General features: G+C 39.0%; 1 protein-coding gene across 1 annotated transcript in view; it reads right to left on the bottom strand.

Annotated features, from left to right (window-relative positions):
- Positions 1–26,995, bottom strand: part of Abcb5 (ATP binding cassette subfamily B member 5) — an 88,080-nt gene that overhangs the window by 12,842 nt on the left and 48,243 nt on the right. Inside the window, exons 17-23 of the mRNA XM_028773202.1 lie at positions 25,211–25,354; positions 23,771–23,875; positions 23,575–23,652; positions 19,344–19,427; positions 9,666–9,869; positions 6,463–6,563; positions 5,418–5,558 (exon numbers count right to left, since the gene is read on the bottom strand). Coding sequence (XP_028629035.1) covers positions 5,418–5,558; positions 6,463–6,563; positions 9,666–9,869; positions 19,344–19,427; positions 23,575–23,652; positions 23,771–23,875; positions 25,211–25,354 — 857 coding nt within the window. The remainder of the gene's footprint in view (positions 1–5,417; positions 5,559–6,462; positions 6,564–9,665; positions 9,870–19,343; positions 19,428–23,574; positions 23,653–23,770; positions 23,876–25,210; positions 25,355–26,995) is intronic.

Genomic DNA, 26,995 nt, shown 5'->3' with positions numbered 1-26,995 from the left:
CCAAACCAAACCAAACCAAACCAAACCAAACCAAACCAAACCAAACCCCCAATGTGTCTGGATTCCTCATAAATTTCATCCTTTGCTACTTTGTGACCTCTCAAAGGATGGGAGCTGTGATCTCTTCAGTGACTTTGACTTTGGACACCTCCCATCAGCTTCAATCACCTGCTCTAACTAATCATAGAAATCAATACCTCAGAGTATAAAGTCCTTTTTGGGTGCAAAGTAGGGTAGCTGTCATTGTGGAAGTACTCATTCAAAGAACTGGCTTATTATCCTTTTTCCTTCTTCATCCAGATGCAAATCAGAGGCCCTCTCCTCCCACTCCACATCCTATTCATGATGGATGGAGGGATACCACAAACCAATGAAATCTACGTGGTTCTCTGGAGCTGGTGAATGGTTTCAAAAACATGATACAATCTGACCACCTAGGAGGTAATTATGCCAGGAACTTCCCAGTTCACAAATTAGGAAACCCCAGCTTGTGAAACTTATACAGTTGGCCCAAGATCACACAGACTGTAAAGTGAGCAAGTCCTGCTGACTGTGTTTTCTTCACATGCTGCACTTTCTGGTGGTAAGCATGTTGTCTGCCCTCATGCTATGTTTCATTAGCCCTTGTCTCTCTCCTGGGATCTACACAGGCCTTAGACATCCATTCTACTTTGACTTCTCTCTGCAGATCGCTTCTCTGTTAATCTGACTGGTTTATGTGGCCTTTCTTTCATGTACTTCCTGGGGAAGAGCCAGAGGAGTGGACAGTTGTCATGCAGGGTCAAAGTAAAGAAGGCTTTCCTGTTTGCTAACTAAGGTGGTTGCTTTAATGACAAAGATTAGTTCTCCTAAGCAAAGATGGCCAAGAAGGCCTAAGGAGAGTCTTTCTAGCCCTTAGTGTTTCAAAGTATCAGTCTACCATTAGGATTCATTTAAAACGAAGCTGTGTTGCTTTGTTCTGGTAGCTACACTTGATTCTGAAAGTTCAGGATAGCTTTCTGTTGAGAACTGTATTTAGATTTTGAAGAACAGGAAACACACACACACATACATACACACACACGCATGCACACATGTATGACCTTGACTATCTTAGGAAGTTTCCAAACCTTTATTATTACTGTAGTATACTGTCTGGATTTCATTTTCTTTTGCCTGGTACAGTGCTGAGCTTTGTGTACCACAAAGAAGGAGGTGACTCACAGATAGAAGAAAGCCTGACGTAGGTGTGGTGGGAAGGCCCAGAAGCCTCTGCTAGCTACCATCAGTTTCTGGTTTATATTATAAAGGCACATCAGCTAGAACCTTGCCTAGTGGCACCAGTACCAGACCTTTCAGTTTTTGCTTTTGGAGTCTTGTTATATAGTTCATGCTGGTCTAGAACTCTCTATGTACCTAGGTTGGCCTTCAACTTTTGATTCTCCTGCCTCAGTTTTCCAAGTGCTAGGATTACAGGCTTTTGATAGGATACCTACGTTATTAATGCAGAGTGGGACAGAGGAAACTAAATTTATTTTGTATCCTCAAACTCTGTACATTAATAGTGAAGTAATCAACTGAGCATTGTCAGGCTAACAGTGAGAGTGCTATTTTACTAACCTAGGATGTTTAATTAAAATCCATATTTCTGGCTCCATATCAGGTCTGTAAATCAGACTTTAGGGTGAGAGCTAAGCACTACCTTTTAAAACCAGCTCTGAGATTGCTGACTTAGAAAACCACCTAAGAGACCAGCACAAGAAGATTAGCTTTAACTCCTGAGAGGTTCCTTGAAGGAGGTTTCCTTTTTGAACTTTTTCTTTTCAGTTGGGTGATTAGAAAGAAAGTCAAGTGAGGGAAGGGGTTGCCATCCCACAGTCAAAACTCTGACCCATAATTGTTCCTGTCTGAAAGAACTGCAGGGATGGAAATGGAGAAGAGCCTGAGGAAAAGAAGGTCCAGTGAAGTGACAGGCCCAAAGTGAGATCCAGCTCAAGGGGAGGCCCCAAGGCCTGACATGATTACTGAGGCTATAGAGCACTCACAAAATGGGACCTATTATGACTGCCCTCCCAAAGACCCAACAGGCATCTGAAAGAGTCAGATGTGGATATTTGCACCCAACCAATGGACAGAAGCTGCTGACCCCTGTGGTTGAATTAGGGAAAAGCTGGAAGAAGCTGAGGAGGAGGGTGTCCCTGTAGGAGGACCAGCAGTCTCAATTAAATTAGACCCCCGAGATCTCTCAAACACTGGACCACCAACCAGGTAGCATACATCAGCTGATATAAGGCCCCCAACACATATACAACAGAGGACTGCCAGGTCTGTGTTCAGTCAGAGAAGATGCACTTAACCCTCAAGAGACTGGAGGCCCCAAGGAGCTTAGAGGTCTGGTGGGGTGGAGGGTGGGGGTGGGGACATCCTTCTGGAAACAGTGGGGTGGGGAGGAGGTATGGGATGTGGAACAGTTGGAGAGTGGACAGGGAGGGGAATAAAATCTGGAGTGTAAATAAATAAATAAATAAATAAATGTTTTAAAAGAAAGAAAAGAAAGTTCTCTGTCCCTCTAGATTGTGGAAGGCACATAATCTCAGTAGCCAAAGGGACATTTGAGACACATGGTAGTAGAGGGTATATTTGCCTCTATTAAAAAAAAAATGGAGCTTTAATTAAGACCATTCTCAGCCTACAAGTTTGTACCACATGTTATACTACTCTGCCTCTAGTTAGACAGATGTTTCTTCCTTCCTAGCCCTGGGAAATACCATCATAGTACTCTTCAGAATCACTAGTGTGTGTGTGTGTGTGTGTGTGTAGGAAAAGAGAGAGAGAGAAAGAGAGAGAGAAAGAGAGAGAGAGAGAGAGAGAGAGAGAGACTTAAGAAGACTTCAACTTTACAGCCAAGAGTGAGTGCTTATACCACATATATGTGCCTGATGTGCCTGGTTTCCTGTGGTGCTGGCCAGGCCTTTGAGCATGCTGAGCAAGCGCTCTACCAGATGAACTACTTATACTTCCTGCTCCACTAATCACTAGTCTTGTGCTAATCATCCTGGTTATGTTCTTTGAAGTAGAGCTAAAGAAGCTGAGCTTAGCTGTGAGTATACTTAAATGGAAAGTCTGTGAGCTCTACAGCCCTTCCACACATAGAAACCCAGCTCCATAAAGGAAATAGAGAAGCTGGAGCCAATAGGTTTGAAAAGCCTAGAGAAACAACAGAAGGAAATTCTGGAATGAGCTGGTAGTGCTACTGAAAGGCCTGGATGAAGGGGTTGGAGAATTGGGGCCTCATAGCTGATATGGAGGTCAACAATGACCTTTTTTAGTGATGTGGAAAGAAAGGAGCTTGGTCTCAGGATAGTTGACAGAATGCGGAAACACAGATATGGATAGAAGGGGAAGATTCTTTTCTTTTTCTTAGGTGATTAAGAAGCAAAGAAAGCCAGGCCTGGTAGTGCATACCTTTGATCCCAGCACTCCAGGGAGAGAGACAGAGTCAGGCAGATGTCTCTGAGTTCAAAGCTAGGCTGGTCCACACAGCACATTCCAGCCAACCAAGGCTACAAAAGAGAAGTTGAAAGAGAGCAAGGAAAAGCATATGGGAAACTTTAGAGAGATGAAGTGGTAGAGAGAAGTGATGTAATTATATTTTAAACTCAAAAAACAAAAACAATTAAAACCACAAAACAAATAAAAAAGCAAAGAGTAGTGATGAAAAAAATAAGCAGAGAGGATGAAATGTCTGCTGTGAGAGTTAAAAATCACAAGACGTGCTACATTAGATTGTGCTCAGTAGGTTTGCCAGATACCCTGTGGGCACAGTGCCTGGGGCATTTACAGGGGCTGGAGGGTTAGATAGGGCAGCTGTTCTAGTATTTGTTTGAAAATCTACTTTGGAAGACAATAAATTTTTAATTCTGGGAGTGGCCACATGACATCAGAACCAAAGCAAAGGGTTAATTTTACCAGGCCTGTGAACCACATAAATTAATTAATCCATGTGATTCTGGGTTTTGTTTCTTGTTAATTTGACAAACTGGTCTAAGCAATCACAATGAAGGCCAAGGTAATATGCCTTAGTTGTGTTTTTTACAGATTCACAGGAACAGCAATGACCTCAGTGTCACAGAGATCTGCCTACTGGGATTAAAGTCATGCACCACCAGACCAGGCTCTGTTGTAGTTTTAAATGCAGATTTGTTTGAAAGGACAACTGTGAAGCACAATTCCTGTGGACTTGCAGTGTTTACTGTTAGCTGGTAAGATTCAGGAATGCTGATTTGGTGACTTGTAGATTGTTTCTTACCAGTGCTGAGGAAAAAAAAATGCCCTAGGATGTTTATAAATAAAGATATTTTTGTGTGAGTGGAAAAAAAATATTTAAAACTATCTTGAAATTACAGGGCTTCAAATGAATTTCGATCATTTTTGTTTTAGATGAATATATCCTCAAATTACATATAAGTCCCAGGGGGGGAAGGAACAGGGACTGTCAAGATCCGTAGGAGGCCAAGACCCAAGGAGGAGACCTAGTGTTTCCCAAATAGCCCCAGGATTAGAACAAAACCATTATCATTTGGGACTGAGCCTTGCTTTAAAGTGCAGGCAGAGGTGGGAGTGGGTGGGTCGGGGAGCACCCTCATAAAGGCAGACTCCTGGAGGGGGGACTGGGAGGGGTATAACATTTGAAATGTAAATAAATAAAATAATTAATAAAAATATGACTTTTCTGTAGCTGTAAACAGCTAACAATGAGGATCATAATACAAATATCAACATTTCTAGCATTTTAGGCAGGGGGAACTGAAAAGTAACATTCAAAGTTTTTCCAGTTGCAATAGTTAGTTGTCCCTATCAAGTGAAGAAAGTCCCCGAAGTATAAACAGAATCTGATAGCACAAGCTGCCACAAGCCATTTTGGGAGGAAACTGTAACAATGGTCAATTCCTGATTCCTGACTTGTGCTCTGATTCGTGAAAGCCATCTCTACATGGGGAACTCCATGACGCCTCTAAGTTCCCCAGGAAAAGGGATTTGGTCCTATAGCCCACACTGTGATGAACTGAAGCTAAGAGCAATTTATTTGGTAGTTGACTACAGATCACTTGCATTGCATCAGTGTATACACACTGCATAATTCAGAGTTACTGCACCAAATTTAGTTATGATGTGCTTCTTATAGCTACCAAGTACCACCAACAAAAGAATCATTTAATCATTACACAATGTAAGCATCTGTCAAAACATGATAGTTTGCCCTGTAACTAGGCAGAAATGTTACTTGTCAATTAAAAACAAAACAACACACACACACTATAGATACACTTAAATGTTTCAAGAAGCCCTCTTCCACATGGGATCTAGAAGAGAATCCTCCATAAACTAGATATGCATGCATAACCCACTTAGAGCATTTAAGAATTTGCACAACTTACATGAACATGCCTTCCGGCATCATCCGTCCAGTTTGAATCAGATAGGCTCCAAATCGGAACCCTGCTGCATAGGTAAAATGAACAAAAGCATGGCTGACTGCATAACAGCATCCAGTGATGTGTGCTCTCTTCAAGGCATTTCTGAAATACACAATTACCAAATGACAGGGCACGGGTGATAAAAGGTCAATAGAATAAACTCAGAGTGATGAATGTTGAGACCTTTGAAATGCTGTACTTCTGTGGATATACATTTTTTCTAAGGATTACAAAGTCATTGCAGAGAAGAAAGACGATTTTCTCTATTTCTGTAGATGGTTTACTGTAACATACTTGGCTTTACTTTCAAATGCATGGTACAGGTGTCAAGAAAGAATACCAAATATAAGAGTTAAGGAGAGGAGCTCAGTAGTTAGAAGTATTCTTTAATTTCCATCATGGCCTTACATTAGTAGAATACATAGTGGTGACCAGTGGGTGGTGCAGATCACAGACATCAGTGCAAATGAGAACAAAACTATCTCTCTGATAAATACAGAGCCAGAAGCAGTGTGATGAGGGCCTTAAATAAGCAGGGTGCACACAGCTGCTTCACATTTAAGCTCTCTTTCTCTCTTGTTAATGACACTACCATAAGTATGTTCTCCACAGCTTCTGTTGCTATCTTATAATGTGGGAAAATAAAATACAGAAATAATATTAGTGATGTTAAACTCCCTGGTAGTGTACCAGTCTAGGGAATACAGTATTTCTAATGTAAAAGGGCGGGTGAGCCATCCTATTTTCTTTCTTCCACTCAATTTCTTTCAGAAATAAGTTGATTCTCTGCCCTCACTGAGGATCATATGATCACGTGGGGATCTATACTTTTTTTGTTGTATGTTAGCATTTGATTTCCTCTCGGTGGAGTCACATGAGAAGTTAGGATGTGCTGGTCTTAGGAAAGATTAACATGGAAATAGTTTAGCAAGCAAACCACAAGGGTCACCTTGAGCACCACATATCCAGGATGAAAACCAGTAAAGTGGGCTTGAGCTATAGTCACCTGTGTTGGGTCTGAAGCGTCTCCTCATACATTTGCTCAAAGGCTTTCTCTCTTGTTAATGACACTACCGTACGTATGTTCTCCACAGCTTCTGTTGCTATCTTATAAGGTGAGAAAATAAAATACAGAAATAACATTAGTGATGTTAAACTTCCTGGTAGTGAACCAGTATTTCAAGTCAATCATTTTTTTCTGGCAATTACTCCTGGCAATCACCCCAATAGATGAAAATTTCTTTTGAAAAAGATTTAATACCTCTAGTTTAGGATCCTTAAGTCTTTACTGAATTTCAATTTCAATTATCTTCCCAGCAGAGAAATCAAACACTGAGGAGCATGTTCACTTGCAAATAAGCTCTTATAAATTATGAAACAATGCTTATCAAAGATAGCAGACAAAATCAAATGAGTAAGTATTCTGTCACAGAATTGCAAATCATAGCCAAACAGGACAAGACATCACACAAAGCGACTGTAAAATTCTTTATAAAACAAAACCACTTCTCATTTTCAAGTCTGGGAACTTAAAAAGATATATAACTAAAATATGATGAATGTTTCTTTATGTTTAGATATTGTTAAAAAAGAATACAGTTACACGGGTTTCAGAATGGGCGAGACTTCTGGCTTAGAGTAACACTTGAATCTGAGAATGCAGTTTAGCTTGAAGGATAGACAACAAAAATGTTGCAACATTTTGTTTCAGGCTACCTCCGTGGACTGTCTTACAGGGGACCCAGATGGACACCTCACATTTATTAAAGGACATTTCTGACCTCAGACTCTGGTCTCAGTTTTCATGTTCTTTTTAAGTTCATAGCTTCATTAATCTCAAAGAACCCTTCACTTTTTACACCAGTTGCTTACAAAGAAAGTGGGTGAGACTACTGGAGTCTTCTTTTAGGGGGAAAAAATGAAATTAGCAGCAATAAGAAACTTTTTAAAAATTATTTTTCACAGTGGAGAGGGAAACACCACTAAAAGAAATCTGGAAAATACCCCAGTCTTTTTTTTTTTAATGCATATTTGTTCATATGAGTGTCTTGCCTGCATGCACATCTACATGCCAGTGTCTACAAAGGTCAGATGAAGACATTGGATCCCCTGTAACTGGAGTTATGGGTGGTTGTTAGCCACCATGTGAATGCTGAGAACTGAACTCAGGTGCTCTGGAAGAGCAGCAAGAGTTCTTAACCACTGGAGACATTTCTGCAGCCTCAAGAAATACTGTAATCATAAGAAAAACTAGTAAAGCCATTTTACTTTAAAAAAAAACAAATATTTGATGATTTCTTCTAGTTTACATAAGTAAATAAGAAGAAGACTGGCTGGTTTTGTGTGTCAATTTGACACAAGCAGGAGTTATCATAAAGAAGGGAGCGTCTCTTGAGGAAATGCCTCCATGAGATTCAGCTGTAAGGCATTTTTTCAATTAGTGATCAAAGGTAGGAGGGTCCATTGTGTGTGGTGCCATCACTGGGCTGGTAGTTGTGGGTTCTATAAGAAAGCAAGCTGAGCAAGCCAGGGCAAGCAATCCAGTTAGCAGCACCCTCCATGGCCTCTGCATCAGCTCCTGCCTCCAAGTTCCTGCCCTGTGTGAGTTCCTTTGGTGACACAGCAGTGCGGCAGTGTAAGGTGAATAAACCCTTTCCTCCCCAACTTGCTTCTTGGTCGTGATGTTTTGTGTAGGAATACAAATCCTGACTAACACAGAAGACCAGCATCTTTTATTATTAAAACTTTAAATTTACATTGATTGATTGATTGTGTATGTGTTTGTGTATGGGAGAGGATAGGGTGAGCTTCTACATCCCTGGGGAGGGTAGAGGACAACTTTGAGTGATAGTTTTCTCTTTCACCTTGCGGGATTCCAGGATCAAATTCCAGTCATTAGGTGTGGTAGCAAATTCCTTTACCTGCGGAGCCATCTCTCTGGCTGCTAAATTGACTTGTTAAAAGCTGCAGGTAGAGATTCAGATAGCCTAATTTAAGGGCAATTAGTAACCGTACAGTGTCAGGTTAATCTTATGACAAAAAAAATGAGATAAAAAAATCTAATTAATGTCTTAATAATTTAGAAAATTTCCAAATTATCACCATTTTCAAAGCATACAGGGAGGGTAAACACTATCTCTGAGACAAGTATTTGCTAAATAATTCAGTTTATCTAGCACTAGTAGAGATTCCAAGGCTCCTTATCTAGTATAAGAATAGTGGAAAGGTCCAAGGGTTGGACAAACCAGATTACTAAGTAACTGTCTGCACTTAAGAGTATTTGTGATGTAGATGCTATGCTAGCTCTAACCCAGTTACTGTAATGTAGACTCTAGATGACATTAAAGTCATTGTCATATTCAGAGGATGGCCATCAATGTGGTGGAGCTTTAAAGCCATGTGAAGAGAGAAGAAGCCTAAGACCTGGAATGGGTATTTACATGCTGCATATTCTAAAATGCTGTCGTGATAAAAAGGAATGTAATATACAAAGCTACCTAAACAAAACCAAACCCAGAATACCACCTCCTCCCTGGACCAAGCATTAAAACACAATGTTAACAGTAGGCACCCTGAGATAGTAATGCATTGCTAGCCGCTAGAGGAACCGGTGGGTAGAAGATGGATAAATGCTTAACATCACAGCATTATAGAGGGAGATGCCTTTGTGAGGTCAGTCATAAGGTCACATGACCCTCTATCATCACAGATGATTAACTCTACAGCAGGGTTTTCCTAAACCTCAAAAACTGTTCTTTTCTTCTTCTTTTTTCTCTTTTTCTTTTCTTTTCTTTTTTTTTCTTTTATGTGGTTGATCCTGAGAAGCTTAAATGTGCCAAAAGGATATATGGTTGCATGAATTCTTCATTTTGATTATTGATTATTGAAAATAGAGTAATTTAGGTGTCAATATCAACGTCTAGTATTCAATAACTGTTAGATTTCCTGACATTTTGAAAAATAAAATGCCCAGAATTATTATTTGAGAAATTTTAATTATTCAGTAAATAGAGGATGGAAATTCATGGCATTCAAAACCTCCCCTTGATAGTAACTGTAATAATGAAGGAGATTGTTATATGTGCTTCCTATCTTCTGGTTGCCTTCCTAAGTGTTTTGTATAACAATCATGTTTTGTTTAGTGTACAGATCTGTAAGTGGATACTCTTATTATCATCCTCAGGGTGGAAACAAGAGCCCAGACCTTACCTTTCCAGCACGCTTAAGCTCTTGCCTATCCTTGTTGGCAAAGCCAGCCATTGCTGCAGTTTGAATCATTCCTGTCACTGCAAGTACAGGAGCAAAGCTGAGCAACAGGAGTGTCATCTCCCATCCATATACGAAGGAGATGAGAACGGACAGACTCATGTTGGTCACATCTTGTGTTATGATACCAAGTCTTGAAGTTGCTGCCTAGAATCAGACATATTCAGATTGGGGAGTTTAGAATTATTCTTCTTATAGTTTCCTGTAAAATAAAGTGCTTTCAAACTTCTACTGGGACTTGTTTTTTTTTTTTAAAGATTAATGAGGACACATATTTCTTGAAAACCTGGCTGAGGAATCTTTACATTTTTCAACCTTACATCTAGTATTGAGACAGCTACATGGAATGTTGTCTATTTTAACACAGTATGTAGAATGTAGAAGCATGGTAGACATTTTAGATTATGTGAAATTAAATATGACCTGCTTTGCTTGCTTATTTATTTGTTTTGTTTACTTTTGTTTTTTGAGACAGGGTCTCTCGTCATAGTCCTAGCTGTCCTAGAGCTCACTGTGTAGACTAGGCTGGCCTTGAACTCCCAGAGATCTACCTGCCTCTGCCTGTTGAGTGCTGGGATTAAAGGTGTATACCACTATGACCTGCAAATGTGACCTGTTATAAAGTCACTCCAAGAGTTCTTTTTAGCTGTATACAATTTCATATTCTGATAAAAATTAAGTGTATGGAGAGTTGAAATGACAGGATTTCTTTGTCTCCTTAAAGATGTTCTGTGTCACACACACACACATTCATATACATACCCTATCTCAATCCTAACTTATAAATTATTATTACTACATTTTTGTGTATGTGCACATGTGCGCGCACACACACACACACACACTCAGCCCACTTGGAGAGGTCAGAGGACAGCTCTATGAGTTATTTCTTTCTACCTTTATGTGGGCTCTGAGAATCACTCAAGTTCTGGTCAGCCTTGAATGACAAATGCTGAGTGATCTCACCAGTCCCCCAACTCAGAAACTTGTGAAAATAAACCAGTAGCTTGAAAAAGTAGCAGAGAAATGAGTACTGTGAGAAAGAATAACAAATCAAAAAGTAAGAATGAGTCTTTTGTGAAGCATTTTTTTAGTGTTTACTGTTATGAAATTGTTGTTACGTTCAGTGGGAAAATAAATATCTTAATGTTTAATACCACTAAAGCACCAGTTTTACAGACTTGCATAATGTCATGCACTTAAAATTTAAGTGCCTGGAAAACATGTTTTAAATTGTGTATATATACTTTCACAAAGGTTTCATGTCTTGTATTTGCATAAAAAAGAATTCAGTGCCTTAGCTTACATATTTATTAAAGTCAACTCTTCATCTCTAAAAAGATCCTAAGGTGAATTGCCCATTTCTATTTTAACAATATTTCCTTATGGAATCTGCAAACCTGAGATTTTTGCGTAGTACTGGCACAGTTAACCTGTCACAGCACTTCCATCAGTCACTCATAGCAGTGCTGAGCACTATGTACCTCTGTGAGTCCTACACATATGGGAGCACGATAAGACAAGAGCACTTGTAGGAAAGTTTGGCATTGCTGCACAGATCTGTGCTGCTTGTGCTCATTGTGATTGGACTGCCAGTGAGCAGAACTGGGAGTGTGTGTGTATGTGCATGTGTGTGTGCACATATGTATATGAATGTGTGCATGTATGTGTGTGCACATGTGAATGTGTATCTGTATGTGTGTGTGAGTGTGTGTATATGAGTGTGTGTGAGTCTGTGTGTGAGTGTATCTGTGTATGTGTGTGTGCATATGTGTGTGAGTGTATGTGTGCATGTGTGTATGTGTGAGTGTGTGAATGTCTGTGCATGTGTGTGTGAGTGTGTTTGTGCATGTGTGTGCATGTGAGTGTATATGTTTATGTATTTACATCTGCATTTGCTTATCTAAAATTTCTTGAAATCCAAGAGTCTCTGCAGTTTTCCCAATTCCCAATCAAGGCTACAAGGTTGGCTTTAGTTTTCTCTTTTCCTTATTCTCTCTCTTCATAAGTGAAAAATCTGGTTCTCCCATTTTGTTTTCCTCCCCTCCCCTCCCCTTCTTCCCTCCCTTACCCTCTTCTGCCCTCCTCTCCCCTCCACACCCCACCTTACCTTACCCTACCCTGCCCTACCCTAACCTACCCCATCCTCCTCTCCCTTTACCTATCTGTGTTTTTACATGAGGTTTCACAGTTATTCTGCTTGGGTTGGAACCTGTGGAAATTCTCCTGCCTCTGTCTCCCAAGTGCTGGGATTACTGTGCTACCATGTTTGATTCCTAATTTTTCTTAATAGGCTTATCTTTCCATGTACAATCCATTTGTTCTCACAGTGGCTTACTTTCCATACATGGTACCTTCCCCACCTTGCTTTGGCTGTTTCCCTCAGTTTTTTTGACACAATGCCTGCATGCCTGATTCTTCATATCTAGTCTCTAGCTCCTGGCCCTGTTCCTTTTCCCACAGTGCTAGAAGACCAAAACTTAGCTATTGTATCCCAGCAGTGTTAAATGGAAAGATTAAAGGTTTTCTTTCATTCAAGTGTTCTTCAATATGATATTTATTATCTTCTTTTTTATACTTAACAGATTGGTCTCATTAAGTGAAGGTGTAAGTGGCAATATCAAGCTAGAAAAAGAGGTGGAGACATTGTAGTCCAAGGCAAGAAAATGTTCCAAGAGTAATCTTTGAATAAGTAGAACTGTCTTAATTGTTATGTAAGTATTACATGCCTAAGGTGGGCGTGGTGGTAAAGCCTTCAGACACAGCACAGGAAGAAGAGGCAGGTCGTTATCTGTGAGTTAAAGGCCAGATTGGTCTATATAGTGGGTTCAAGGCCAGCCTATATGAGACTTGTCTCACGTCCCTACCCACAGATAAAATGCATAAACAAAGAGCTACATGTTTTATGAATCTTCTTTGGTGGAAAGCTTAGTACTTAGGCAATGCACTAAAATGTTAAATGTTTTCAGTGCTATGAAGAAAAATAAAGAGATGAGGTTCAGTGTATAGCCCTGGCTGGTCTGGAATTCTCAATATAGACTAGTAGTCTTGAACTCATAAAGATCTTCCTGCCTCTGTCTCTCAAGGGCTGAGATTAAAGGCATGTACCACTACACTGAGCAACCTGACTTTTTACAAAGATGCTTAAAAAAAATCCAAAACTATAAAACAACAACAACAACAACGTATTGAAGGAAGACACCGTACTGGCTGGTTTTTATGTCAACCTGATAGGAGCTAGAGGCATCTGAGATGAAGGAGCTTTGTGCCCTTCCCAGCCTTGAGCAGGAAGAATAGACCTTGTTTACCACAATGGACTTTAAGGAACCAGGCACAGCTCTGGTTGTGTACACAACTTCCTACAGGAATTTAGAAGAATAGATTGCCTGCTGAGTTTGCTTTGTGACATAATCCAGCTGAAACAAAGGATGGGTTTGGTGGGGTTCAGTGGTTTTCCCTTACATAAATGCAGTGCTGAATATTAATCTTTGGGCCTTGATCAGAACCTTGTCTTGGCTCCATGCTTCTCTTGTCCCCTTGTCCTTTACATTCCCAGCACCCTTTCAGGTAAACCCAGTTCATTCATGGCCACTGGACAACTACAGAGCCTCAGTTGATAAAATGATTCCATAAGAATAAGCTGTGGGCAGGCCTGTAGGGTATTTTTATAATTGGTGATTGATGGAGGAGGGTCGTGCCCTTTGTGGGTGGGGTCATCCAGGCCATCCTTAGGCTAGTAGTCCTGGGTTCTATAAGATAGCTGGTTGAGCAAGCCAGTAAGCAGCACTCTTTCATGGCCTCTGCATCAGCTCCAGCCTCCAGGTTCCAGGTTCTTATCTGATTTGAGTTCCTGCCTTGGCTTCCTTCCCTCAGTGGATTGTGATTCAGGAGATGTAAGACATACAAACTCCTTCCTCCTCAAGTTGCTTTTGGTCATGATGTTTTGTCATAGCAATAGTAACCCTAACTAAGACAGACATCCTCTTCAGCAAATGGTGGCTGTAAAACTGGATGCACACATGTAAAGGAATGAAAATATATCTTTATTTCAAAAAACTTAACTCCAAATGGATCAGAGATCCTAATTTCAGGCCAGATTCTGAACTGCTAGAAAATAGATTCTCTCACATACTTGATGGGTTTTGTCAAACCACTTCTCACAAGTTTTTAGTAAACTATCAAAAATCGATGGAGGTGGGGCTCAAGAGATGACTCAGCAGTTAAAAGCACTAGCTGCTCTTCCAAAGGACCTGGGTTCAAATCCCAGCACCCTCAGAGCAGCTCACAACTGTCTGTAACTCCGTTTCAGGGAGTCTGATACCTTTACACAGATATATATGTGGGCAAAACATAAGATTAAAAATAAATCATTTAAAAATGCAGTTGGAGGTATAGCTGGTAAGAAAACTAAGGAGTGGCTAGCCTGGGCAAATGAAGGAATCTCAGGATGCAATTATAGTAACATTCTACATGGAAGGATTTCTACTTCTGGCAAAGATGGAGTAACAGATTTAGTGTCTACCAGAAACAAAAGGAATGGACAAAGTAGTATGTATATGAAGTGTTGATATTCAAGGCACTCTATATAAGACATCTAGTAGCTAGGGGCAGAGATGGCAGACAAACATAGTGATTGCCTCAGCTTGATTGAGTGAGCAAACTGAAATCACTCCAGAACAAAGGGTTAGATTCTGCCTTATCTCATTTACATACAGAATCTGAAAACAGCAAGTTGATAGAGGGAGAATACAGTGGTGGCTACAGAAGCTGCCCCGTTAATGCCATGCTTACAACATATGAATCACTATGTGTTCTCATTAGATCACACAGCTTTTAGCCTGTATCCTGTGACATCGCATACTACTAAAAATAAAAAATAAAAAATATTTAAGTACTACCAGAGTGAACACTGGTTATACTCAAATTTTGTAGGAAAACAACATCCAGAAAAATTAGGAAATTTGAAATGGAGTACCAGAGTTTCTTCATAAAATATGAAAATGAGACTTAAACCAAAGTGATTTTTCTAAGTGACTTATTTACTCCCCCAACAAAGAAAGATAGATAATAGTTAATTACATTTGATTGTAGCTGTGGAAGAGCTGCATCCAGAATGCAGACCTTGTTATAGTTCTGTTGCCTGTTTAATAACTGTTGCTCAGGACTGAAGATACTGAGAAAGCAACATCGATAGTTAATTTTTGATAACTAGATTATTTTGATAGACAATCAGGTGGTTCATATTTTTTATCTTGGAAAACTAAGGCAGGAGGATCTTGAGTTTAAGGATATCCTGGGCTACATAATTTGAGGTCAGCCTAGGCTACATAGCCTCTCTCTCTCTCTCTCTCTCTCTCTCTCTCTCTCTCTCTCTCTCTCTGTCTCTGTCTCTGTCTCTCTCTGTCTCTCTCTCTCTCTCTCTCCTCTCAGTGTGTGATAGTGATTATTTCTATATTAATATAAAGATATGTATGTATAAAGATTATATATATAAAGATTTATATATTAAGGTTTTTGTTTTTTGAGTGGGTTTCCTGGCTCACAGTGGGTTTGTATATGTTAATGCTACTTACTATTCAGTTTGTTTCTATTTTTTGAGAGTGGAAATTAGAGTGACTGAAAAGTTGGGTAGTGTTTATAATTCGTATGTAGAACAACTATACATGAGAATGCATTAAAAAACCTGAGAGAGAACAACCTGAAGTGGAATCTGTTAAGATGTATTATAAGTGGTGATAGTGAAAATATTTAAGAGAAGAAATAAGAATTAGTTTGGCAAACAGATAAAAGCTTGCCATAATGTAGTACATGCAAACTATATTTATTCATTGCTACAATTCAGCAGTGTGCTTTTTGTGGAAAAGCATAGAATTTATCGTGCATTTATCATAGATCTGGATGTCAAATTTTGCTATACACTTGATAACCATTCTTAATAAACTTAGCCTAAAACCTCAAGGCAGGATTATAATTATATGTCAGCTTATACTGTGCTAAATAAAGTCATTTCAATAACTACTAATGTTGCTTGGCTCAAAAGGACTATCAAGTTGTTTTATATACTTCCCATGTCAGAAATCAAGAAGTGAGATCATCATTGCCCAAGTTAATATACTAGCACAAACTGATCAGCTCATTGGCTCTGAAATTAATAAATGATGTAAGCGTTTATGATTTCTCGAGGCAACATAATTATAGCTTCGATGAGCAGAGATCTTGGCATTAGCGTTGGGTCTGCTGGTGGCACAGAATGTGCCCCGTGGTGACGGTGGTAGAATTTTCTTGTGTGAAAATGAAGTAAGAGCTCTGGCTGATGACAGAGTTACTAGAATATACAGAAACAACAATACCTTGTAATCTTGTGGAGTCTAGATTCCAAAAAAATCTAAAATGGACTTAGACTTTTATTAAAACTACTTATTATATGAGAGTCTGTTGACAGATAGGTGGGCAAAAAGCCATTACTTTGGGCTAAAACAATACCAGTTAAAGAGGCTGTGTTACTCATCTCATTTAAGAAAGGTGTTGTGACTGAGTTTCACCAGTGTGTTTTGATTATAATTCTCAAAGTATCAGAGCTTCTAAAAGTGACAGTGAAAATATTTGTCACCAGAAAAAGAATCTGTTGGACAAATTCATAAAAGCTGACTGTGTATATGTACACATATAATAAAGAAGATTATATATTTTTGGACCATTAGCAAAAGGTTTCTAACTAAGACATATTATTATTAAGGGTTTGTCTTATGAACATTCACACTAATCTATTTGATAAACTATAACTGAAATTGCATAATACAGGAACTAGAATATGATTTAGTTAAGTTCATAGGGTAGAAATATGACACTAAATTATTTCTAGGCTCATCTCTAGTCTCTCTTCTTGAGAAAGGAGTTAGCAGGGAAATAAGACTCGCAAGTCACTCTTTGTCTGATATGAAGATTACCCATCACACTGGGTATGACATCACCTTTATGTGGCCAAGCAAACATTTATGTGAACTTGTATTAGAAGAGTAGCAGACTCCCTCACACTTAGAAGTCTTTTCTCACTCTACTCTAAGTCATCAAGTTCAAAGTATCTAGGACCTGACCCTTTATTCTATAGATACTGCTTTTTGAAAAATGATTTATTTATTTTTATTTTATGTCTATGGGAGTTTTGCCTACATGTAATGTCTGTGTACCATGGGCATGCTTGGTGCCCTTGGAGGCCAGAAGAGGACATTGGATCCTCTGGGATTGATATTACAGATAGTTCTGAGCTACTATGTGGGTGCTGGAAACTTAACCCAGGTCCTCTAGAAGAGCAATAAGTGTCCTTAACCACTGAGCCTTTTTCTCAGACCCATTAGAATTACTTTTTTCCACTTTAATAACTTACTGATTTACTGATATGACTTTTACTTAAAGCTGGAATAGTTTAATATGCATGAAAAATAAATTATATATAATATATATCTTTCTCTGTTCAAATGCATAGCCATGAAAGTGTTCAACAGCAAATGTCATCTCATCTGGTCTACAAGGACCATCTCCAATAAGAAAACTAGTGACCAAGACTCCTAAAAGCTCTACACAGCATGCAGTGACTACCCATTGAGAACTCTGTTCCTCCTAATTGAGCACAGGAGGACTTATTGAAAAAGGGCTTCACTTCTGTGGGTCTAATGGATACACACGGGATGCTGCTTCCATGTTTCTGCAGCTGTAGCAAAAACAGTCTGACCTTCATATCTTTTTTTTTTTTTTGGTTTTTTTTCGAGACAGGGTTTCTCTGTATAGCCCTGGCTGTCCTGGAACTCACTCTGTAGACCAGGCTGGCCTCGAACTCAGAAATCCACCTGCGTCTGCCTCCCAAGTGCTGGGACTAAAGGTGTGCGCCACCACTGCCCGGCTCTGACCTTCATATCTTAAGGTTGTTGTAATTATGCTATACCTTGTTCCATGGCCAGAGCCAGAGTTCTTAGCACCAAATCATTTTGAACCTGCTCCTATTGTAATCACATCTTCTATTCATCCCCTCTCTCTCTCTCTCTCTCTCTCTCTCTCTCTCTCTCTTAAATATTTTTGCTTGTTCAAAAGATGTTGCTAGAGCAGAATTTTCAGTTGCAATAGAGAAGTTTTATCCACACATATGCACACCCACTCCCACATTAACCAAAACAATTTCACCTGAACTAAGAATAAGACAATTTGCTTTGTACTCATTTTCTCAATTAGATTAAAATCTTAATTGTTTTATAAAAGTTATTTTTTTTTTATTTACATGAGTACTGTAGCTATATTCAGACACACCAGAAGAGGGCATCAAATCCTATTAACAGATGGTTGTGAGTTACCATGTGGTTGCTAGGAATGGAACTCAGGACCTCTGGAAGAGCGGTCAGTGATCTTAACCACTGAGCCATCTCTCCAGCCCTAAAAGTTAATTTTAGTAAAATTATTTGAAGACAATTGATATTTGTCCTATCATCTACGTGTCATCAATCTATCATGTATCTATTATCTATTCTATCTATCTATCTATCTATCTATCTATCTATCTATCTATCTATCTAACCCCTCACCATACAGCCAAGGCTGGCCTTGAATTCATTCTGTGAAATGAGCTACCCTGGAACTTAGAGCAATTCTCCTGCCCCAGTTTTCCAAGCCCTGAGATTACAGACATAAACTGCTACACTTGGCTACCAAGTTGTTCTTTTCCTCTTGCACCCAACCCTGTTCCTACACTTACTCAAGTATCATGTTCAATGTGCTGCTACTGTGCCAATATCCTGAATATGATGAACAGTGTCTTATTTACTTGTGATATAACAGGCCATGGTTATATACATGGCCTAACAAGATCTGCTGAGAGCATACCACTGAGTATGCATCAATAGATATCCCTTTAAGTGAGATCTTAGTTTCTGAGGGAGGAAATGAAAATTAAACTTTTTTCCTTCATTGATATTTCTGGAGCTGGGAGAAGTGAAGGTCTTTAAGTCTAGCATTTGGAGGCTGAGAAAGGAGCCTCATGGGTTCAAGGCCAGCCTGGGCTACTTAATGATGCTCTGCCTCAAAACAAAACAACAGAGAAATCTGTGCTGGGTGTGTTTTCTTTCTTCTTGCTATTTTTTGCTCTGCTATTTCCTTGTAAATTCTTGTCTCTAATTTTTAGAATCCATTTTAGTTTTAGATTTATTCTAACATATGTGCCAATGCTTCTTTATTTTAGGTGAAAAATAGCCTGATCTCAAAGATATCCTTGAGTCTTTCCTAAGAATTCCCTGCGGGCCATGATACTACTTAATGCTTAGTACTTAATGCTGGGCCATCTCAGCATAAGCCACAGATAGGCACAGACACGTATGTGTAGGTACACATGCATACCATGCAGAGTGTTGCTTAATAATAAATAATACAACAGGACTGGTAAGATGGCCCAGTGGGAAAAGCTACCTTCTACCAAGCCTGGTCCCTGAGTTCGATCGCCAGGCCCCATGTAGTAGGTAGACAGAACTAACTTCAGAAAGCTGTCCTCTGCCCTCTACATGTGGGCTGTGGCTCATGTTCACTCACCCATAGACAATATATATATATATATATTTTTTTTTAATATAATAATATACATACACCCTGAATCTGTGCTATATCCACAGCTAACGTTGTGGTCAGAGCTCCAGTGTTATTCTCTTTATCATCATACCAGGCCATATCCTAGAGAGAAAGGAATTGACATATGGTTAGAGAGATGTTCTTCTCAGGTCTGAGATTTTTGAGCTGTATATCTAGAACATTCTATCTAGACAGTGGAGTAATGTCCAGTACAATTTAGGAACATTTTCAAATCTTTTTATCTAAACAGATCAGTGTCAAAACAAAAACAAAACAAAACAAAAACCAACCAAACACACACACACACACACACACACACACACACAAACCCTATTTCTCTCTCCTTTAGGATTCACACAGGCAAGATTTTATCTGATACTTTTTATTACTCTCTGAGTTTGGCAATTTTTTGGTACTGTGAGACAAGAGGTGGAAGGTTGGACAGTTGTTGCCTAGAAGCACAGAGTCTAATGAAAGGCAGGTAAAAACCACAAAAACACAAGGTAAGAACTGGTTCAATTTTAGCAGTTAATAGAGACAGCTTTTCTGAGCACTTTGCCTGAGGTAATGGTTTCCTTTTATTGAGTGTTTTCTCCCACTCGTTCAGACCACACTTGTGGATTAAAACCCAGTGGAGACACTGATGAACATGGTTCCAATAATAATAATAATAATAATAATAATAATAATAATAATAAACAACTGTTGGCTTGATATAACCCAGCCACGACTCTGAGACCCAGGTTACACAGTGCTGTCAAGGAAACAGAAATTAAACAGAAGCAGGGCATGAGTCATGCAGCATGTGAGAAGAAAGATCTGTGGAGGAGTATGTCAAGAGGAGGGCGGGTGTGCCTATGTAGAGCCATGTTCTGTGAGCCATTGCCATGGGAAGCTTTCGCAAAGGATTTAGGTGACCCGAAGCTGTGATGACAGTGTCTGAGTGAAGCAAGGGGAACATTCATGAGTGATGGCTTCAGTATGGATACAGCACTGGAACCAGAAGTCAAGTACTTGCTATTCTGCCAAACTCACCCTCGGATTAAGAGACTCCATGTACTTCCTAATCGTTTCTAGACTTCAGCATGCCATGGGACACATGAAGAAAATTTAGTTGTGATATGACAAACATAGAAAAATGAAATATGAATATTATGTTCCAGATTCTATAGTACTCACTGTACCACACAACGAACAGTCTTAGTCACCCATCCAATCAGCAGTATGGCTGAAACTGCTTTCTACAAGTCAGCAATTGTACACCCTAGAGATTGTCTTCTTGAATACTCAATATATGCCAAAATATTTAGCAGATTTTCTGGAATTTAGCTGGTACTGAGTGAAAATTGGCTTACTTTCTGTCCTCCCAGAGGTAAATAATTTATAAATAGAGGCTACCAGGAATTTTGATATACCGTTCTCCTACCAATAATTAATACAATCACACTCGAAGAAGAGTGTGTTGTGTGTTTTTTCCTGTAGTTATTACAACAGCCCCATGAGGTATTTTGATAATCCACATTTTGTAGATTGGGGAAATGGACGTATTGAGGGAGACACAGAGGGACAAAGTCAAGGACACATGGCTGGCAAGTGTTAGGGCCAGGATTTGAGCTTCAGTAAAGAGGCCACAGTTCTTAAGAAACTGTCATGTTCTGCCTCTCATCTGGCTGAGGCATTCTGGCTGGGTTTTATTTCTTGCTTCTTGAGCTCTGGTATTTGTTACCTTACAACCTTTTGGAAGAAGTTCCAGGCCTTCCTGAGACTTCTGAGTGGCTGCTATCAGTGTTATTATCTGATGGCTGAAAGATTTGTTTTCACCTAGACTCCCCCAACAAACAATTTAGAGGAGAAATCAGAGGGGAGGGAACCCCAAACCCCACCCCACCCTCAACTCTGTATATCAGTATTGACCGCTAAAAAAATACGAGGAACAATAGTTTCAATCATGGAACTTAGCAACAATCAGAATAATTATTTAGCTGAAAGGCTCTTAAGTAATCACATAAAAGATAGATGGTATATCTACAGAAAACCACACCCGATTCTATAAACATGTCTACTTCAGTGAGATTCCAAAATGGTTGTAAAATGGCACTGCAAGCCTTAGCATGCTTTCTAAGGCTTCGAAGTTTTATCTTAGGAAAGAAACCCAGGCAATAAAAGTTAGCTAAAATCTCATATTAGCTATCTCCCTTGCCACAGACAAAGCAACATTGTGAAGGCATTTACAAAGAAAAGACTAAAAATGCTATACCTGCACCAGCCTCCTCATCCAAAAAAAGCAAATATAAGGTGTAAGAAGAATTCTGAAGAACAATTAGGAAAATAGAAAAAAAAATCTGCTGAAAGAGACAGAGTTAAATTATGGGGAACTGAATGAAGTTGGTCAAGCAATACACGGATTCTTTGTTTAGCCTTCATAGTTTTGAAGGACAGAACCGATGGCCCTGGAGAGTAGCAAGTCCTTGTTTAAAAATGTTACTGTGCTGGTGCTCTTCACATAGTTAAAGCTAGAGAAGGGTCTGTGTGACATCACCCACCAGAGCACCTGACAGCTGTTCTAGACGTTAAAGCAGCTCAGGATCTTGAGGTTCTTTCTCTTAAAACATTTTGTCAACAAGATGGCTCAGTGGTTAAGAACACTTGCCGCTCTTCCAGAGGACCCAAGTTAGGTTCCCAGTGCATAAGTCTGGCAGCATAAGAACCTCTAACTATAGTTCTAGGAGACCTGAAGTCTCTGACTTCCTTTATTACCTGCATTTATGTGCACATACCCACATGGACATACATGCATGCTAATAATTAAAAACAAAATAAATCTTTAAAAAATATTCTGTGAACAGAGGGGAGGTCCAAAGTAACCCAGAGAAAGCATAAAAATCTACTTTTTTTCTGTGTTAAGTATTAAGATATTCAGGAAGCCGTTAAAAAATCCTACGGACATAAATAGACCTGAACTAGGGAAAGTATGAATTCATGAAGAGAGAAACGGTAATCTAGTAGGTGTGAAATAAAGTTTAAGTTAATTACAGTCTCACATTAATTAAGATTCAAGGTGGAGACATAAGGTGCTAATAAGTAAAGAAATAGAAATTTACTGAGAGTTACACGCAGGGGTTAGACCTTTTTTTTTTTTTTTTTTTTAAATTGTTCTGGATTAGAGGATGTTCCCAAGGTGGAGAAAGTTCTGAGTCAGGACCTTTCTGAACAGAGAGCATGATGGCACCCACTGCTGGAAGCTGTGTGCTGCGGTACAAGGGCCAAGGAATTCATTGCATGGCAGCCCCAAGACTGTTAAGAAGATATAAAAAATGATGGTGACAACTCCAATGGAACAACAGTAATTCCATTTCTGAAAAGCAATTGTCAGACAGGACACTTCTCCCACCAGCTCTGCTGACAGAAGATGAAGCAAGGCTTCAATGATTATGGGGCTCTCAGGGGAACCCCTTCCACTTCAGATGCCAGACTTGTCCTGGCAGGAGATTAGAACTTGATCCACTTAATACAGCTATTTCCAAGAGCGACTGGTCATCTGCAGCAGTGTGACCTACCAGGCACACAAATGTTATCTGAATTGAGGACTTTCTACACAACAGCCGAGAGCCTGGAGGATTTTTGAATGTGGAGAGATAAACCTTCTCTGGCCCATGGATAAGACCTTAGGACATCAGTGAGTCTTGCAGTGGTATTCTAAGGTGCCAGAGTTCACGTCTCTCCTTTTCAGTTTTAACGTGTGGTCTTTCTTTCTCATTCCCTGACATAATGTTGTGCATCAAAGAGAAGCTCAATGAATGAATGCTAGTAGGCCTAAAATCTTTTATTTTTTATTTTATGCTTTGTTTTCTGGATTTTAAAATTTTAGTTGTGTGTATGTGTCTGTACATGGGTATGTGCATGCAGTTCCCTCAGAAACCAGAGATGGTCACATTCTCTAGAGTCAGAATTACAGGTTGTTGTGAGCCTCCTGATGCAGATTCTGGGAACTGAACTCAGGTTTACTAGAAGAGCAGCGTGCATTCTTAATTGTTGAACCATTTCTCCAGACCCAGGATATACTTTTATTAGAAGAATATACTCATAAGAATTCTAATGGTAGATTTTTGCTGCCTAGGACAATAACAAAAAGTATGCTTTTCAATGATCTGATATAAAGACTATGTCAGAAATGATAAAGAATTAAAGGTTAGAATGTTTGACAACAAATCTAAATTAAAAGAGGAAAAATTCCACTCCATTCACTGACCTGATAGAGCATGGCTTTGAATGCTGAATGTCTTAATCTCATGGCTAAATTTTCCTCTGCTCTGCCATAAAACAACCCCTAGGAAACAAACAAGAAGTTCTGCATTTATTCTTAACTCTCTTTGTTACAAAGAAACGGAGAAGATAATGTAAACATGTAATCCTGCCCAGGACTGTTTAACTAATTAAAAGTTTACCTGCATCAAGTAGGTGACAAGAGCCACTATCCCCAAGATGACTAACATCATGGAGAAGAGTTCTACGTCCTGCTTTAATGTAGCTTTATTTTTATCTTCAAACATCTGAGAAGGAATAGAGTTTCTTTCAGAAGCTTGGAGGAAAGTGTAAACAGAAAACAAAACCAACCTCGCTTAAAACATCTATATACATCAGGATTTTCTACAGAAATTGCAATGTAAGGAAAAAGCTATGCATTTCTGGGCAAAAAAAAAAAAAAAGAAATTAACCCACCACCCACCACCACCACCAACCAACCAACCAACAAACAACTCCCCCCAAAAAACAAACTAAAAAACAAAAACCCATTGTTTAATACACATGATAAAATCAACTTCCTTTTAATTTTCCTGCATTTGCTTGGTAAATATATCAGACAAATGAGTCTAGTATCATAGTTTGTTTTCCTTTTTATTATTATTTGAATTTTCTTTCCCTCTCTCCCTGTCTTCCTCTCTCCCTTTTTTCTTTGTACAAGTATTGTACGAATTGGGATATTTGTGTATAGGTCAGAGGTCAATCTGGTAATGGATTCTTTCTTGTCTTCCACCTTGCTGAGGCAGAGCACATTCTGTTTATGAAGTACTGCATATTCTAGTCTGCCATCCATATATTTCCTGCCTATGCACTGTCTCTGCCTCCCATCTTGCTATAGAGTACAAATGTACATTTGTACTCACATTTGGCTTTTTATGTGCATTCTGGGGATCAAACTCAGGTTGTCAAACTTGTGTGGCAAGAACTTTTACCCACTGAGACAGCTTTTTGACCTTATAGCATGTTTTTTCAATTAGATCTGCAGTTTGAATTATTATTTCTAATAACTTCTAATAACTCACATTTCTTAATATTTTTCTAAAGTGAGACATTTGTATGTGCCCTCTAGAAGTTGTTCACAAAGCTAGCCATTAGACCTACACATTGACATGGAATGCAGCTGTGCACAGAGGTGCTGAAGTCAGTGTTGGTCTAGTAAGATCCCGAACTAGTCAACTCTTCAAGGGCTCTGGCACAATCCCAAACTCGTATTCCCTCTCCCTGAGCTGGCTGGTAATAAAAGTCTGTCATTGTTTGGACAGGTTGGGAAGAGTGAAGCTGTATCTGTTTCTTTTATTGCTTCAGTGCTTAGGAATGCTGATACAACACTGGAGTCAGAATTAAAAAACAAAGTAATTTCTTTACAGATCACCCAGCCAACAAGATCCAGCTGAACATTATATATCAGACATGGTTCATTTCCTAGGCACCAGAGCTGCCTTTCCTTACCGGGGACTCTGCCCTGGGGTTGACCCACTCAAACTTCTGGTTCCCATGTTGCTGATCAATACACTACAGCTTTGTGCTCTCAGATTATGCTTAATTTAAGTTGTTAAAAGCATAAACAAATGAGTTTTACTTACAGTGACTAATTTGCCAAAGATGATGGAAAATGCTGGATGAACAGATCCGTTTAAAGCAGAAACCAGTGTTCCCAGAACCACAAAAGGCCATTCAGACTTGCTTAATTTAAATAGTTTTAACAATGAAACTTCAGGAAGACTTGTCTACAAATAAAACAACATCAGTCTGAGGGCATCAGGGAAGCTAGAGAAATGAGGCAGGACACACAGAAGCACACTGGAACCTATCAAATATAACAAAGGATACAATTGTATTTTTCTTAGAAAATGTTACCACTGTTAATTACCAATGATGAGTCTCAACCATAAAAGAATCTTACATCAAATTGATGGTTTGTACGACATCAGTTTTTGGAATTTTACATAGCTATACTAAGAAAATACAAAATGGGGCTGGAGAGATGGCTCAGTGGTTGAGAACCAGGATTTGATTCCCAGCACCTACATGGAAGCTCATAACCTGTAATTCCAGTCCCAGGGCATCTGATGCCCTCCTCTGACTTCTCAGGCATTGTACACATGTGATGCACAAACAAGAGAAAACAGTCGTACACATAAAAAATAAACCAATAAAAAAAATTTAAAAAGAAAGCACACAGTAGATCACTTGCTCAGGTAGCTAAGATCACATGAAATAATAAACTGAATTTTTATTACTCTTGTCAGACTGAATATCTTGCTATAGGCAAGGATAAAGTTTAGGCAGGAAGTCAGCAGAGAAAGTGCAGGAGGTTAACGCTTTACTAGATTTTTAGTCTTGGAAGTGTTCCAGTTTGGTTGTGTGGTGTGGTGTGGTGTGTGAAGGCACACATCCTGTAAGGGGCACAGGCAATGTGCTCATAGACTGCAGGGATGGTGTTTCATGTAGTACAGGTGAAACAACTGGGAACACTGCTTGTGTTCACAGAGTGTTTGATATTGAGATAATGTTTAGCTGTCGTGCATTCAGAAACATTTTACTGTTGTCAGTTGTTTTACTTTTGTGATCCAGTTGTGATGCCCTCATATGCAGTTGTGAGTCACAATTTTAAAAGATGTGTGTGTGTGTGTTTTGTCCCTATGGATTTAAAAAGCCCAGATCTTTTTAAACAGGGAGTACTGCTTAAATAGTGTTAACAAGACAGAAAAGAATAACATAAAATAAGAAAAAATAAAAATGAAAAATCTCTGTAAAATCATGGGCAATGTCATGAGACCTAATATATTACATATTAAAGAATGTTTAAAGACAATCTAATGTAAAAATATGAAACAGGCATTTTCTATAGTGGTACAAACCATCTGACAAAGTTAAAAATCTCCTAAAGAATTTAAAATTTCATCTGATTATTTAGAAGTTTAGATATGATTTGCACAGAGTATTCATGAGACTACTAACATAGTGCCATAGTTAATATAATAATATAATATAGATTTTTAGTGTTATATTATATTAATATAATATAATAGTTATATGCTTCCCCAGAAGGTTCCTCCTGCCTTTTGCAAGCATTTTCTCTCCAGCCTCTCAGCTGCCAGACCAGCTCCTTCAACCTGTGCCCACTCCTGAAACTCACATTATGTTTCTGTCTCTTTATTTTTTCCTCTTTTCCTTACTTTGTTGAGTGCTGCTATTTTTTTTAATGCTTTGGGAGTTTTTTAATATAGCCTGATTCAAGTGCCACAGCAGATATGTAGTTTATAAACACTTTCAGTTTATGGTTTATTCTGTTGCTTAAATCTGTTTTATAAATAGCAGTGTTCTTCAGTCTGGTAATGTCTGATTTGTTATTATTTTTTTCTTAT

This window comes from Grammomys surdaster, unplaced genomic scaffold (assembly GCF_004785775.1).
Source record: "Grammomys surdaster isolate TR1022 unplaced genomic scaffold, NIH_TR_1.0 223, whole genome shotgun sequence".
Taxonomy (NCBI): Eukaryota; Metazoa; Chordata; class Mammalia; order Rodentia; family Muridae; genus Grammomys; species Grammomys surdaster.
This window is presented reverse-complemented; position numbering and strand designations above follow the sequence as displayed.